General features: G+C 36.7%; 2 protein-coding genes across 6 annotated transcripts; one reads left to right on the top strand and one right to left on the bottom strand.

Annotated features, from left to right (window-relative positions):
* The first annotated feature begins 282 nt into the window (after nt 1–282).
* On the top strand, nt 283–1,270 carry LOC126792032 (uncharacterized). The gene is made up of 2 exons (XM_050518538.1): nt 283–776; nt 1,105–1,270. Exons 1-2 carry the CDS (start codon nt 283–285, stop codon nt 1,268–1,270), a joined length of 660 nt encoding a protein of 219 aa, XP_050374495.1.
* A 4,727-nt stretch (nt 1,271–5,997) lies between these two features.
* Nucleotides 5,998–15,936, bottom strand: LOC126791944 (DNA mismatch repair protein MSH1, mitochondrial). 5 transcript variants are annotated; one of them, XM_050518444.1, is made up of 23 exons: nt 15,695–15,936; nt 15,130–15,265; nt 14,922–15,019; nt 14,313–14,388; nt 13,785–13,904; nt 13,558–13,605; nt 13,106–13,170; nt 12,466–12,551; nt 12,043–12,207; nt 11,544–11,653; nt 11,322–11,427; nt 11,151–11,226; nt 10,824–10,882; nt 10,650–10,717; nt 10,230–10,403; nt 9,462–9,668; nt 8,728–8,984; nt 8,485–8,628; nt 8,303–8,362; nt 7,983–8,040; nt 7,546–7,845; nt 6,648–7,370; nt 5,998–6,451 (listed from the first exon to the last, which is right to left on the bottom strand). In XM_050518444.1, the coding sequence occupies exons 1-23, from the start codon at nt 15,811–15,813 to the stop codon at nt 6,221–6,223; spliced, it is 3,486 nt and encodes a 1,161-aa protein (XP_050374401.1). In that variant the 5' UTR covers nt 15,814–15,936; the 3' UTR covers nt 5,998–6,220. The 5 variants fall into 5 exon arrangements, with proteins under 5 accessions (XP_050374401.1, XP_050374402.1, XP_050374403.1 ...); XM_050518445.1 differs by lacking the exon at nt 8,303–8,362 and having other exon boundaries at nt 7,546–7,857; nt 11,544–11,665; XM_050518446.1 differs by lacking the exon at nt 8,303–8,362 and having other exon boundaries at nt 11,544–11,665.
* Between the last annotated feature and the right edge of the window lie 314 nt (nt 15,937–16,250).

The raw sequence follows: 16,250 nt of genomic DNA, 5'->3' as shown, positions 1-16,250 counted from the left end.
CTTGACGTACTGTATATCTCGTAGAGTATGAATGAATATATATGTGCCAAGAAAAGAAAATTTCTTAGTGTTTCCTTGAAGAGCTTTGGTGGCATATATGACCGAGTCTCAAGGGCATGTATAACAGCCTATCCTAATAATAAGCACAAACAAGAAGCAGTAATATGTGAAAAGGGTTTTGCAATTTGTAGTTGTACGTGAAAAAATTGGGACGTTGATGTGGTGGCGGAAGCAGCAACCTGAATAGGTAGTAGTTGATGGTTGTGCCGATAGCCGTGGGTCATGCTAGGTGGTGGAAGAAGTGCACCGCCGGGACGTCGGAAAATAATGGTGGTGGCAGATCCAACCCAAGAGTCAGCAGGTGCACTCCATTATGCTCTTTCCCAGGCAGTTGTTGACAACGACGAATTGATCCTCCTCCATGTTGAAAACCCTAATTCGTGGAGAAACACGATCAGCATGTTCCTTAAGAAACCCGGCCTCATGAATCCTGGCCCTGCCAGCACCAGTACTTCCCGTGTCGCTGGAGGCGCCGGTGCCGGTGCCACCACATCTTTAGAAGGAAGCTTTGGAAGAGGGGACGTGGAATTTCTTGAAGAAATGAAAAGCGCATGCAAGCGTTGCAAACCAAAACTTAACGTTCGGATTGAGAAGAAGACAATGGTGGAAGGCAAAGACAAAGACAAAGCAACCGTTATTCTAGATCAAACCAAAGTTCTTGGGATCGATATTCTGATCATAGGGCAACGAAAGAGCCTTTCTGCAATACTTTTAGGGTAAGTTTCTTTCACAAACTTCTCTCTTGCATTCCTTACTTTTGCAATTAATAATATATCGGTATTTCTGTGCGTGCATGCATGTTAGAGATTCTTGAAAGAGCATTAAGGACCATTCTGGTGGCCGGAGGGCTGAGGCCTAAGGCCAACATATATGGCACCAAAACATTTTATTCTTCCATACATATGAATAAGAGCATACAATGAGAAGTTGGTAACGCTTTATGTGCATTACATATGAGAATTAGTTTCTGTGATTCAGTTCTAGTTGAAAGTGTCATAGAGAAATTTCACTTGCTAATTCTTACCGGAATACCTGTTCTAACAGCTATAGGCTGCCTGGAGCATCGTCCCGAGGGACAAAACCAATAGACACAGCAGAGTATCTGATTGATAACAGCAACTGCACTTGTGTAGGAGTACAAAAAAAAGGGCAGAATGGAGGTTACCTTCTCAACACAAAAACGCATAAAAACTTCTGGCTTCTAGCATAAGCACATTGCAAGACTGCACGTTGCTTAATAACCATGAGTTCTTCATCTCAACTTGGCTTCTTCTGCTGTCGGTCTGCTGCTCTACTATGTGATCTACTATTTTTTGTTTGTAGAAACAGACCACTAACAACTTTGAATCAGTTGACTGCAATATCTAGTGAGCGGGATGAAGCTTCTCCTTTTGTCTCTTGGTTAAGTGAGCTTTATGTATGGTGTTTCTTCAATTCATGTGCCCGAACAATAGGTTGTACATATTTAACATGATGGCTTTATAAACCAACATGGAAGAAATATGTGGGGAGTTAGAACCAAAAGAATGAGTCAGTAGGAATGAATTCGCTTCTTGCCTATTATTGAGCAGAGCCTCATAGCGTGGGCGTGTAACTTAGCTGTGTAATAAAGTGATTAAATCAAAAATCTTAGGATACACACCCTTAGCAGTTAGCAATTTCAGATCAAAAAATGAAAAAGAGGAGAAGTTTTAAATATACACCCATAAACTTTTGATACACACCCTTATTATTCAATTAACATTTTGCATGTATGTTTTTTTGAAAGGCCAATAGGTACACGTAATAATTCAAAAAATCAAAAAAAAATTAAATTATTAAAACTAAGAATTTGGTTTGGAAACAATTAAAATAAGAAAATTTACAGAGAAATTTAAATTAGTATATATTTTGATGGAAAATTAAGTAGGAGATTCAAACAATTAAGTAATTCCTTATTTTCACCAAAAAAAGATCATTTCTATTTTTAGAGTCCCAAACAAAGTAAAAGAATTATGATTTTTCATCTTTCGTTAAATTTCATCTTCATACATTTTTAAGAACGAAATGTTTATCTTCTTCAAACAATCAATTTATCATTTTTATGGTTAAATAATTTGAAAAAATAATAATTGCGATCTATAATAATTCATAAGAACAAACAAGAATCGATATAAACATCTATAAGATGTTAATATATATATATATATATATATATATATATTAATATTCTAATCACGGTAAAAATTAGTATGTATATACAAATAATGAAGTATTTTGTGATTTTTTAATTCAAAGGTATTTTAGGTTTTTGTGGTGAATTTAGTAAAATTAGAATGAGAACTAAAATAGATAGTGTATTAAGTATGATTGTATATTAAGAGCTTTGGGGTGTATTTAAATTTCTCAAATGAGAACTGCATCTAAAAAGAGAAAAAAAAAGGGATTAATTTCTCATTTATATTAATAATTAGAGAAACAGAAATGTACTTGTGATGGAGAAGGAGATATACGCTTTAACTCCCAAACTACATGTAATAACCCGATTTTTCGGGTTCAATTTGTATGAATTCTTAGAAATTTATAAACTTGGTAAATTTAATAAATCACATTTTTCTCGCTTCACGACGATGTCGAATCGAAAACGAAACCGTCTTCAGAAAGCTAAATTGGAAAAACGTTACGTTTTCGTGACGCGGGAGTCGATTTTTACTCCGTCGCTCTTTTTCGAAAACTTCCTTCACGAAAGTTGTAGAGCTTGTTGATACAATTTCGTGGACATGTCACGCGTTCTAATCGGACGTCGTATATGGAAATTATTAGCGACGGAAGTTAGTTTCCGATTTTAGAAAAAGTATAAAAGAGAATTTTTAGAAACTAGGGTTTCCAAAACCAGAAACCCTAATTTCTCCCTCTCTCCCCCGCAACCTCTCCTCTATCTCCCTCCCCCTCACCTTCGCCGGCGATCTCCACGACGCCGGCCTCTGTGGCCCTCATCACCTGCCTCAAAAGCTTCGCACGGTCCACCGCAACGACCCTCGAGCTCGACACGCCTCCCCTCACCGCCGTAAAGCTCGCGCGATAACCTGCGATTCCTCCGCCGTCCAAGCTCCGTCTCCGGCGACGCAAGCACTCGGCGATCGTCCCTCTCCACTGCTCCTCACCCTCCGACGCCTTCTGCAATCGAATTGGAACTCGAATCAAGCCGCATCGCATCCTCCCCGAAAATAATCAACCCCGCCGGCATCTCGAGCTCCTCCGGCGACTCCCGGCCATCCTAGGGCTTCACATAGGTATGGAATTACATTAAATTGATTGATATGAGTGATTGTGTGAAGTTTGGAAAGATTTGTGGAGGAATTATGGAGAATCGGAGGAGGAGGAGGAAAAGTGAGTACCGCTACCTTAGGCGGCGCGTGAGGGAGGGAGAGATGGGCTAGAGACGGCCTTAGGCCGTGGAAGGGTGGAGGGGAAGAAAAAGAAGGGTTTTGGGCGGCGGTGGGCGAGCTACGCGCCGGTTTTGGAAGTGGCGTGTCGGCTCCACGCGCTGCTACTGTGGGCGGTCCGTGAACAGTTTTTTTAAATAATAAACTTTTGAAAAAATTGATTTATGTATGATAAATGTAAAAAGTAATTTTGTACATTAATTATAAAAGTAATTTATGTACAGTAATTGTAAAAGTGATTTACGTACAGTAATTGTAAAAGTAATTTCTGAAGGGTAAATAAGTGATTAGTATTTACTGGAATAGTAATACATAAACAGTACGTACATGAACAGTAATTACGTAAACACCGTAAATTGTTGATCAGTAACAGTAAAACTGATTCGGCATTTGAGGTTTTACGTAATGTTTCTAATAACTTCTTATCCAATCTAGGTGATCGACTAAACAAGTGAAGGATTTGCTTTCGGTATTTTGGAACTTACGCTCAGGAAAATAAAGTGAGTAAATCTCACTATGATGAGTCTACCCTAGACAGTGATTCATAATTACGCTTTATTTCAAAACGATCGAACCATGATATGTATATGATATAGTGGGTTGTGTGCGTGTATAAATGGTAAAATCGATACATGTATATAGGTTGCTATATTATATACTGTCATGTTCCTATTTCAAATGAGTTTATTATAACATTGATATATATTTTATTTGAGCATGATTCGTTCGGTTTTTGTACAATAACATGTGAGGATTGTTTTGTACGTGGTTTTAACTTGAGTTATGTTAAAATGTTTTTCTGTCTTCGGACGTGTTGGCATGTCAGAACCTAGCCTTGGCCGGGCAACAGTTACGATTCAGTTAGAGCTCTAGTCTATTTGCCGGTGTACTGGCATGAGGGGTAACATATGGGTTACCGACTTATGAGTACCCATATTTTTTTTGATATTAGGTAACATATGGGTTGCCCAATGTGTGACGGCGTACTGCATGAGGAGTAACAGATGAGTACCTGGGTCTCATGAGTAGGAGTATTATAAATGTATTTGGGTAAATAGATGGGTTGCCTGATTTCTCATGTGCACTTATATTTTTAGATATTAATGGACAATTAGATTGGTCATCCTGTGACTCATGAGTACATTTATGATTTTAATGTTTTCAGTATTCTCCCTTGTTTTTCCATGCGTGTTATACTGTTGTTTTACTCATACGAGCTGCAAACCTTACCGGGTTTGTGTTTACAATCCCGATGCATCTATTCGATGGTGCAGAGGATAGTTCTGCAGGTGTGGATTAGCAGAATTGGAGGACTACTCTGAAGATTTCAAAGTTTTTTTTATTTTATTTTATGGTGAGGATTGAGAAGATTTTACATTCCATTTGATATAATGCTTGAATTATAAAATTGGTTTTGTAATAATCAATTAGACTAAGACGTATTATGAACTCAGTAACGATACGCTGTGACGATAAGATGATTTCGATTTATTGAGATTGTTTTTGAGTTTTCATGGCTTTGAGTTTTATACTTGAAATTTCGGGATCGTGACATTCAATGCCTTTTTTCCTTTCTTTCTTCCTATTTGCTCGAAAAACCCTACTAAACAAATAAAGAAAGTAAATAACTAAAATATATACTAAACTAACAAGTAAAGCATGGGGAAATATGACACAAATAATATATAATTATGCTCCTATTAGACTCATGTTAAAACAACACGTACAATATAATCAAACTATGATAATATTGTACCAATAAACCAGATTACCGAAATGTACATTTTTTTTCCTTCTGGTCCGTTCCGCCGACATTATCAAATACCCAGATTCAATAAACCAATTTATCATAAGGTACATTTTCTTATTTAATGATTCATGTGTGCCGTGAGTTTATCTTGTTATGACTTAATGATTTTCAATCTTGTGCTCATGCTATATGTTCTTCAATTCCCTAAGTACGATTTACATATAGAATTCACCTTTAGTACTATTGTTAACATGTTAGGTAAGTGAGATGTTTAATATGTTAGTAATTACGTACTAAATGACATCCATAGTCAATTTGTTATCTAAAATGTCCTAAGTAATTAAATAAGAGATTGAATCACAAGTGGTAAGATTGATAATTGCATGTTAACTTTTTAATTTCTATGCCCTAAGTAAGAGATTGCATGTTCATATTTCAATTTAGAGATGTCCCAAGTAATCTATTTCGATGTTTTAGAGTTTTCATGACTTCGAATTCGAATTTTTATCATTCTAATTTTGGGGTCGTGACACTGCAGAAGTTGGGGAGTACCCTGTTAAAATAAAACCAACAGAAGCTAGAGTTGATTATATGGTCATTTCAACAATAGAATTGCTGAGTTTGTGAGATATTGTAATTCATGCAACTTTAGCTCAAAGCTAGCCTCTAATTCGCTAGCTTATGTGACCCAGGGCCAGAAAAACTGTAATGACTAATGACAACACCTACCTGAGTATTAAAAAAACAAAACAATAAAAAAAAAACTGAAAATTGAACAAATGATCCATTCTCAGTTGCGAGAAGGTTTCATGCACTCATCATCTGCTGGGGAGGTAAACTTGCTAAGTGGACCAACAGTGCAAAAACAAAATTGTTGCAGCCAGGACTACAATTGGATACATATACAGATTGCAGAAACGATAACCATCTCTTGCCTTTAACGTACGCCAGAAGTTCAATGTACGAATAAGAAACAGGTGAAGGTTTATGGACAAATGGTCACACCTTCCAAGGAAATGTCGGATGTGCCAAAATTCCTATGTTTACCATCGGCTACATTACTGAGATGAAACCCTTGATTGGGGAGCTGGTTGATGAGAAGAGTCTCCAATTGGCAAGCCAAGCTCTTCCCGGGGACAATGAAATAAAGGAAATTAGCCTTTTGCATTCCTTCCTTTGAACGATGTTTGCGCACTCGACCCTCCAAATCATCGGTCTACAACAACAAGTTAGATGCATTAAACCGGCTACTTGGCAAAAGCAAAGTCAAGTAATGAAAAAGGAAACTAGACCGGTTTTTAGTCGTTTACTGAAACAAACCCATCACCAACATCTAGTAAATTATCAACCTGATACTAAATTTACTGGCTAAATTTTGCATTTGAACAACAGAGTTTAAGTGAACAATGTACCTGTCCAACATATAGTTTCCTGTCGGGTCTGAAAATCACATATACACATGAAGCACCTACGGTTGATGGAGGTGGCTGTTCCCTGACATGAATTGGAATACACTGTATATCAGTAAGTTGTGATGTTCTTTCATTGCCAAGCTCAATCAGCTTCTTTTGGCAAATCAAGGTGATTGCACTCTCAACCTCCTTCTGTAAGACCTCCATACTGTTCACTGAACTGGTCCCCTCGAGAATTTGAACTCTAGCACTACTTGATTGAGACTGAGACCTATCAAAATTATTGAAACCCATGGAACAGAACTCTACTAGTTTTGAGTCAATCTTGCCTCCAATTACCTCAGTCACATAAACTGAACGGTACAGACCTTGAGCTCTTTCAATTATTGTTTCAGGAATTCCTTCCTTCTTGGCTGTTTCAAATGCAAGGCTTTCTCTACATATGCCATCCATCAATTTCCAGGTTGGTTTTGGTTGTCCATCAACATATATAGTTCCCATTGCTTTGTGCACCGTATTTTTTGTATTTAGTGGCAAGCTAAATACCCCGTGCAAATGAGTGGATATGATACCTAGACATCCAATTGTATCAAGAGTTTCAACAATACTACCGGCAATACATGTTCCCTTAGCTGTTTCTGTTCCTCGACAAATTTCATCTACAAGTACAAGGCTTCTTTTAGTGGCTGCAGAAACAATAGACCGAATTTCTGCCATTTCCACCTGAAACATTGAAACTAGTAAGATCAGCAGTATGCATTGCTATAACTATTGAGCATCACCCCTGTTGCCAGCATGAATAATTTAGCAAATTAGGAGCAACTGGACCTAGCATAAAGGTACCACATTGCCTACTGATGATAGGCAACAAAAATATAAGAATATGATAATACCGTACCTGAAAGGAACTTTTCCCATCAGCGGGGCTGTCATAAGATTTCATGTGAAGCATAATAGAATTAAAATAAGGAATCGAGGCAGACTGTGCAGGCACCATAAACCCACAAACTCCAAGTAATGCAGCAGCACAAATTGATCGTAGCAGACTTGATTTACCACCACCATTGGGCCCAGTTAAAAGAAACAACGATTGCATATCCACAGTGTTATTTACAGCGCTGCCTTCTGCTACATCCAACCAGTATGGTGATAGACCAACTATCTCCATTCTATTTCCTCCCCTCACTGGTTCCACAGTCTGCGTCCAGTGCTTTTATATCAGATTCAAATTATCAAAAAAAAAAAAGGAATGATACATATATTAATAATGTGGATACACGAGTCAACCAAAAGAAAAAACACTTTGCAAAGACATCATAATGATTTCAATACTACCTCAGACCAACTGGACTCTCCAAGGGCAGGAAAAACCCATTTCCTTCTTCTCCCTTCACTGCCACATATGTATATCCAAAATTAAAGAACAATGCATATCATTAACTCATTAAGCAAGTGGTCCAGGTTGAATAAGAGACTATTTGTGGTACAAAAGTTTCACTTACACCAAAAAGGATGCAAATATGGTGGGCACCTAACATGTTGCTAACAGCTTATAAGCATGTATATTTATCAATCTTCGGTTGGCTAACATCTAACACTTATTTCTTTTATCAACTAACTTTTTTTTTTGGTCAACTCAACGAACAATTGAGAACCTGCAATTTTCTAGTTCAGTGAACACAAATCCAGTACAACAACCTCCAGACCTTATCTCACTGCAACAAGGGACTAAATGTTATCTGAAACTACGTGAAAGAACAATCCACGGAATTGAAGCAAACCAGAAATTTAAAACATCATACAAGTATTGAAGAAACTAAAGCCATAGAGAACCAACCTCACATGAGCAAATAATGCTTTTGCAATAACTAGAAGCATTGAGGCAAAGACAAGGATATTGATCTTTGCTTGTAAGTCAGAAGAAAGTTCTCTCAACAATTCCAAAACCTTTGTCTTTGCTTTTGCACCTGCTTCATGGTACCTAGAAAGAGCAAAAAAAAAATTATTAGAAAGAAGTAAATAACTCAAAAGTAGGGGTCCCAATCAGAAGCACTAATCTCTCATCATATAAGTCGCACACCTAGTTAAAGCATCCTCCACTTTCATTGTAGTAAACCACTCTTCTCCAACCTTTCTACCTTTGGAATCTATAGCAGGTTTAAGCTGCTTGATTTGTTCTTCCCCAGGGGTGCCGGCCCAAACAGCAGGAGCAAATCGTTTTCCCTTAAACCAAACAGCTTCATGTTCCCTTGCATATAATATTTCTCCCTTCGGGCCTCCAAGTGGAGCTGTGGTAGCCTTTATTCTAGTTACAATGGGCATGAAATCTTCAGTGACCTGCAAAATGAATTTGTTTATGATGTGTGAACATGAAAATATGTAGAGTGGTATTTACCTACTGACCAACTGACCAAGGTAACCAAGGATTTATATTGCCACTCATCATTGGACATAAAATCATGGCCTAGAATCAAATATAAAACCTTCAAAAAATATTCTTAACTTCAACAATTGATATTAATCCAAGGTTGAGAGACACAAAATTTATGGTCACCCGACCAAGTGAACACATATGCGTACGGAATAAAGTAAAATAAGTACAAGGACAAAAGTAAAGATATATTATATTTGAAGACAAGAGAATACTAAATCATATATAAAATATGTTAATAAAAGAATGATGATACTTATAAAATATTGAGTAGACACATGGGAAGAAAAGAACTTAGCGTGTTTTTTTAAGAATTATATATTTTATAAATTAAAATTAGAGACATGCAACATTGTCATGCACAGTTGATTCTGGAGACTTACTGCTAGGGATAACGCCTCAGCAGCCTTCTCCACTTCTGCAAATGCCTCCTCTATGTGGATTCTCTTTATACGACCTTTCCAAGAAGACTCCATATCCTCAAAAAAATCACTAGGAACAACAGGAAAGGAACTAAGGTTTTGATCATGTTCACCATCTAGTGAGATCATTTCACCAATTCTCTCAGAAGCACTTTCACATTCATTAACCTGGCCAAAACACATTAGTATTATAACCATATATAACAATGACTTCAGATCTATACATAAGAATTAGAACCATGATAATAAAGTTATACATTCTTCAACCATTAAAATAGTGTGCTTTCCTTCTGAAATTACAAAAATAAAGGATATACCAGGTTTTTTTAAATGCTGCATGCTCTATAAAGAAGTTGGAAATGTAATTTTGTATAACATGTTAAAACCTATTAAGTTTAATGTCGGATATAGGATGTTTCATAGATCTAATTAGTATTCTGCTATGACCACATTCTACAGTATTCGTAACCTAAGATGGAATAACACAGAATTTGAGCAGCAAATTAAGCCTCCTGTAAACTGACTGTAAGAACATAATGGATAGGTACATATATAGTGATTATTGAAGCTTGAATACTATAATCTCATGGAAAACAAAGCTTCTACTTCTCAGGAATCAGGAGTAACGGTTCAACTTACGAATGGCTCTACTTAAACTGACTGTTGTCAACAAGGGACGCTAAGAAGGAAACAAAACATTAAATAACTCAACCAAATGGCTCTACTTACGAATGTCTCGAACTCAATTTTCAGCCCAGTCGCCACCCATGTAGGATCCATCAACAACTTCAAAATCTTACCCAGCTCAGGATTTTTATGCATGTGCAGTATTTCATCGAGAACATTTTTAATTCTGCAAAACTCTATATGATTGGCCTCCCTGAGTTCCAGAAGTTTCACCAGCTGAGGAATACAAAACGAAAGGATTATAGATTATGCAAATACAATCACACAAAGAGAGACCACTGCATAAAATGCATAAATATGTGTTTGTGTTCAATCAGGTATGCCTATTCCTAAAACATACATCAAACAGACTGTCACCACATCAATCTTCTTTTCTATCTCTATTACATTTATGTGTATTAAGATGCAATGCAAAAGAATGTGATTTTGAGCCATATCTCACTAACAAGGTGAGAAGATAACCTTTGCAGGTGAAACACAAGTAAACTCAGGAATTGAGCAAGTAATGCTGCTCATAAGCCTGCATGTTGCTGAAAGAAATATAAAAACACTTGTCAGAAAACTATCACATAAAATATTATTCAGGGACTGGATAAAACAAAACAGGTTTGACAGAGAAATTATATCACAACTCACCTTGAATTGTGGAAGATATATCATAAGAAGGAGGATTAAGAAGAAGATCTCTAACATACCTGAAAATCAGGGACCAAAAAACCTAAGCAAACATGTATAAGAACAAATTGTATACAAGCAGCCACACAGGCATACCATAATGTGAAGCAACTAGAAGATTAAAATGCTTGGCCAAAAAATAAAGAGCAGAATAAAAATTATCAAACAGTGATGATATACACAGCGTGCACAAAACAAGCATGCACACACAAAACCCTCCAAAAAAGAGATGGTATAGTATACTGGTTTAAATAAATGGAACAGAAAAGAATAAAAAATTGCACTTACAGGGCAGGTAGGCCTGAGCAGTTTGAAGGAAGCAACACCTTCAACAAACAAGGAATTCCCTCCGTTGGTATGGCACCTGGAAATATATAAAAACATAGATGATATCAAACTAAAACATGAAAGTGTCTTCCTATCATGAAACTATTATCAATCTGACTGATGAAAACTAACCAATTTGAGTAGCCGTTCCTAGGGATAAAGGGTGGGGTCTGTTTTCTGAAGACACAGTGACATTCCTAAATGCGACTTCATTATCAAGGCCATATAAATCTTTAACCTGAGATTGGCCAAATTAAAAACATACGTACGTAACATATCCATGCAATTATTTCACATATATGCTAATGAAACGAAAGTAGGATCCGCCAATTGAGAATGAAAAAAGTTGTTAACCTTAGACAAAAGCTCAGACACAGGATTGCCTTCAAACCATTCAAAATGCCTACCACTACACTCTCCCCATAGAAGGCCACCCTCACCAAATTCACCCCAACGACAGGTGCCTGTAATGGAGTCTCTTGATAAAATTAAAAGTCAAAAAAATACCAAAAAATAATAGAAGCACAAAATACTGACTATATAAAATGACTAAAAATAAAATTTTCATATACAGATTGAAGAGAACGAAGAAGGAAATTGTCATATAGGGTTCCAGAAAGCATCTGCAAGGCAGAAAACCTTCAATGGCATACAGTAACAAAAACATACTTAAGAGGTACCAATTCCAACATTTTCACACCATCTATCAATTCCAACAGAAAGGTGAAAACCTTCAACTAATATTGGACACCATCTACTTATCCCATACTTAAAGAGTTAAACACCAAGAGACAGAAAGGCAATCAATAATAGTATCGACATTTTCCTACATATAAAAAGAAGTTTAGATAACCTGAGAAATTGTTCCTCAATGATGTATGCAGGAATAAATGGTGGTACCGACTAGTACGGAGCTTAGCAACCAAGGCTTCTTCAGTCAAACCATCCTCTGACGAATAAGTTTTCATGGTTTCCAGTACAAAATTGATGCAATAACCTCTTGCCGAACGAGATATTCCTGCCACATATTTTACAAATATTTATACGCATGTCATAGTTATACTCAGAGAAACATACAGCCATTGATTACTAGGCAAAACAGAAAGAAATCAACTTACATCACTGATAAAGTGACACCATTTTACTTATTAATATTTTAGCATATAAGAACAAAAGTTCCACGAAAAAGGACACATAAATCTGAAAAAAATAAAAATCAAGGCTTATAGTTAATAACTAGTGAAATAATTTTTTGATGTAAGAAATATGTTCATACCAACTACAGGCATTGGTTCTGGAAAGTCAAGATCGTGATCAACCCCAACAAGCCCGAAAACATAAGGACTACCAGGATGTGCATGCCTGAAATAGTCATGAAACTCAGATATGTTTCATGCAGTCATCTACAAAAAAAATCGAAAAGATAGACTTCTTCCTACAGATAGAAACTATCACACATCCAATCTCCATTTTTCTAACCATTTATGACATGACCGACAATCATGACAACATCTACTTTCCACTTCAACAAAAAAAACACTAGATTAAAAACATAAATTAGGTGGCACCATTTTTGAATTTAACGGAGAGTAACATGTATCAAGGGGTATTCAAAGGAAATGTGACCAATGAGAATTTTCAAATATTCAACATCACCCAGAATGAGAGTGTCAAATCAGAAGAGAGCAACATATGCTTCCTAGTTGGAGTATGGGGTGTGTGTGTCCCTTTCTCCAGAACAGAAAAAAATATATAAGGTTAATCACTTGAAAGAAATATCTAGAAAATCATGTCACATGCTTTTGTCATAGATGTTCTGTTTCTTCTCAAAATAAGTATACAACACAGATAGTTCAATGAACAAGTCGAAGATTAAATTATAACAAGAGTTATCGACAAGCAAATGGAGCAATTACCCAGATATAAAACGACCTTTACGGGAACGCGCTTGTGTTGGACCCTGAACTTCTTCCACTATGCACTACATGGACAGATGAACCAAATGTAAACATTCAACAAATCAGACTGATGATAGAAATAAAGCTCTGGCATGCTTGCAAGTTGCATGACACAAATATGACTAGAGAAGACGGTAAATGCGCTAAACCCAATACTGAATGTAATGATAACTGCAGGGATGAAACCCAATGCAGCATGCCTTCAGTTTTGCACAGGTGAACATGTACTATACAGGGCTTTAAGACTCCAGTCCACCAATGAAACACAAAATGATGGAGGCCAGAAGCAAAAGCTGAAATGTACATTCCACGATAGTATGTGGATATATTAAACAGAATCTACAACACCAATTTTGAATTTCATGACTACAAATAATAAAAAGTACATATCAATAGAAGACAATACTCACCACTGAAAACCCATTCCGTGTCAGATCATCTAGAGTTTGCCGAAGATTCTGCAAATCACATGCAAGGAAACATTGAGTCCCGAATACAGTAAGCAGATGGTTTTGGACTTTTGCACACTATATATCTATTTACACAGACCAATTTGTAACAATTAAAAAAGAATGAGCTATTCAGAATGTGTGAGCAGAACGAAACATAAAATGTACATAACTATAGAAGTTCATACCACAACTGGGCATCCAGCTCTTGGGATACTATCTGAACGCAGACCCCCAAAAGGATTCAGACCTGCATATTCAACCAATACACAAGCATCTATTCCTAAGGCTTCGTAAAAGTCACCAACCTGGAGGAAAAAAATATTGATTAATTTTAACACTAAACACTCTGCATCCACCACTAACTTGAAATAAATAAACATCTAATGAAAGCTTATTGTCATCAACACTCCCTAGTCAATCTACACTCCATTCTTAATTGCTTTAATATAACTGTCCTTTTGATCTCATAATACTCTCCCCTTTTCCTTTTGACCACCAAAATCAGAGTGCATCATCAATAGTTGAAATGATGAGTTACACGCAAGGACTGAAAACTAAATAAAAGAGTGTAGATGACTATTGGGCAGTCTTAATGACACTATATTAAGAAAATCAAAAACTGAAAGAAATTCAATTATATTTGAAATGTAAACAATTCTAAATGAGAAAAGGCTTCTAACAAGAAAGAGAGCTGATAGAGAATAGTTTCATACCCTGCAGAGCAAAACTTCATGTGGAAACTTTGACTTGAACTGCAAGATCTCCCAATTGAGCGTTCCCTCTTTCAGACTAAAGCAAAGAAGTTTTACTCGGTGAAATTTTACAAACAAACAAACAAACAAAAGGGTATTTTGCCTAGTCTAAGACAACTGCCTTTTATTCTTTCAATTCAAACAAAGCCAATAAACATCAACATCAGAGGGAAGGTAGCAAGCACTAATGGAGACCATTTCAGAATGTAAACTTGAAAATTGTTTATATCAGAATGTACTTTTTTAAAAGATGCAGTACCCTTGAGACCAATTCCAAGACTTTCATTTTAAAGTGACATTTTTTACATCAATGTACCATCTTGACGTGGAAAGGCAGATAAGCTAACTGTTTTCAAATACATTAACCAGACCAAGCCTTCTCATTTTTAAACTTCAAACTTGAAAACATATCAGGTATGGCAACCACTGGTGTTTTTCATAATCCCCAAACCATTGTAATACTGTAATAGTGTGATTTGAAGAAAGTTTACTTTCGTTTCATAATGTTATGAGTGAGATTCATAAGAATAGCCGAGTAGCTATAAACAATTTAGTAAAAGAAGATCTGACCTCCCATTTTTTAAGTTGACATCCAAGCCTAGCAAATTAGAATAATCTAGCCTTTTCACCAGCTGGACAGTTGAAGGCTTCCTGCACATCTGCATCCTCTGGAGATGAAAACAAACACAATGACCTTAGAAATCCTAAGCCTGATGAAAGCCTGTAATGGAAGAATAGAAACTTGTCTGAGTCACTTGTTAAAGTATGAAGTACCAACCTCCTTCCACCACAGTATGTTAGAAACAGCTCTTTCATCCACATAATTAGACAAGGCACTGAGTTTCTTGGTAGTTTTCCTGCTTCCCCGTAAAACTTTTTGTTCTTTGAAACAAAGAATCCTCCGAAACTGTCCACTGTTTACATTTGTAAAATAACAAAATTCTTAATAAAACATTTACATAATCAAACCCTCTTTTCCCTTTACATTTCCTCTGTTTCCAACAAAATGAAACCACCGATTCGATTCAATTCAATTCTTTTACTTTCATTTCTTTCTGTGTTACATAGCTATTAAAACCGCGAACCATTCATACTTTTTCAAAGATACTATCAAAAATCAACAGTAACAAGAACCCATCTTTCAAAATCGTCATAGAATGAACCAAACTCAACTATAGGCAATCTTATTTCCATCAGAATGAATAAAACAAAGTCTCAACCATTATTCAAACTTCCAAAGAAAGTATGAAACTTTATTCAAATCCAAACTATAAATTCAACTCGATGAGGCTACAAACAGCAATAGTGCTAGAGAGATAGAGAGAGAGAGAGAGAGAGAGTACATGAGTATCGGAGAGGGGGCGACGGAGGTGCATCTACGAGGAGGAGGGCGGAGAAGAAGAGCGAGAGGACGGCAGCGAGGGAGAGCAACGACGCCGTTTCGAGTGGCCAACCAATACATAGAGAGGAGGTGGTGGGCGGGCGGTGTATACAGGCTTGTTTAGAGAACTAGAGGATTAGATTGTTCGAAGTGTTTTCAGGGGTTAAAGCTGCGAGGCCTGACGTTTCTGGCGGGAAGCAGCAGAAGAAGAAGAAGAAAAGTGAGAGACTTTTGGGGGACTGAGCGACTTGTGTCGGAGAAGTGAAGAGACAAAGGACACTCAGTTTGGCTGTGTTCGCCTGCGGTCATGTCCATGTACGCTTCACCTGTCCAAAAATACAACAAATTTTTTCGCACAAGAACATCAAATTGGTACTTTTTCTCTTTTTTTTTTGTTACACAAAATGGTGGACCGTTAGTCAACCATTCCGGGCCTAGAGCATATCAAGGATTCAAGGTGAAAGAGAATTTTTCAATTTGGCGTTTTTCACATGCGGATGATCGAACCTAAAACCTCT

This window comes from Argentina anserina, chromosome 4 (genome assembly GCF_933775445.1).
Source record: "Argentina anserina chromosome 4, drPotAnse1.1, whole genome shotgun sequence".
Taxonomy (NCBI): Eukaryota; Viridiplantae; Streptophyta; class Magnoliopsida; order Rosales; family Rosaceae; genus Argentina; species Argentina anserina.
The sequence above is the reverse complement of the archived record's forward strand: the minus strand, read 5'-3'. Positions and strand labels throughout refer to the sequence as shown.

What these genes read in the sequence shown, in the direction of transcription:
- LOC126791944 (XM_050518444.1), bottom strand. Translation starts at nt 15,813, where the DNA reads ATGTATTGGTTGGCCACTCGAAACGGCGTCGTTGCTCTCCCTCGCTGC. An exon ending in AGGAACGGCTACTCAAATTG is followed by an intron (nt 11,227 to 11,321) that starts GTTAGTTTTCAT and finishes ATATATTTCCAG; the next exon opens with GTGCCATACCAACGGAGGGA. An exon ending in TGCTCAGGCCTACCTGCCCT is followed by an intron (nt 10,883 to 11,150) that starts GTAAGTGCAATT and finishes CCTGATTTTCAG; the next exon opens with GTATGTTAGAGATCTTCTTC.
- LOC126792032 (XM_050518538.1), top strand. Translation starts at nt 283, where the DNA reads ATGCTAGGTGGTGGAAGAAGTGCACCGCCGGGACGTCGGAAAATAATG. An exon ending in CTTTCTGCAATACTTTTAGG is followed by an intron (nt 777 to 1,104) that starts GTAAGTTTCTTT and finishes CTGTTCTAACAG; the next exon opens with CTATAGGCTGCCTGGAGCAT.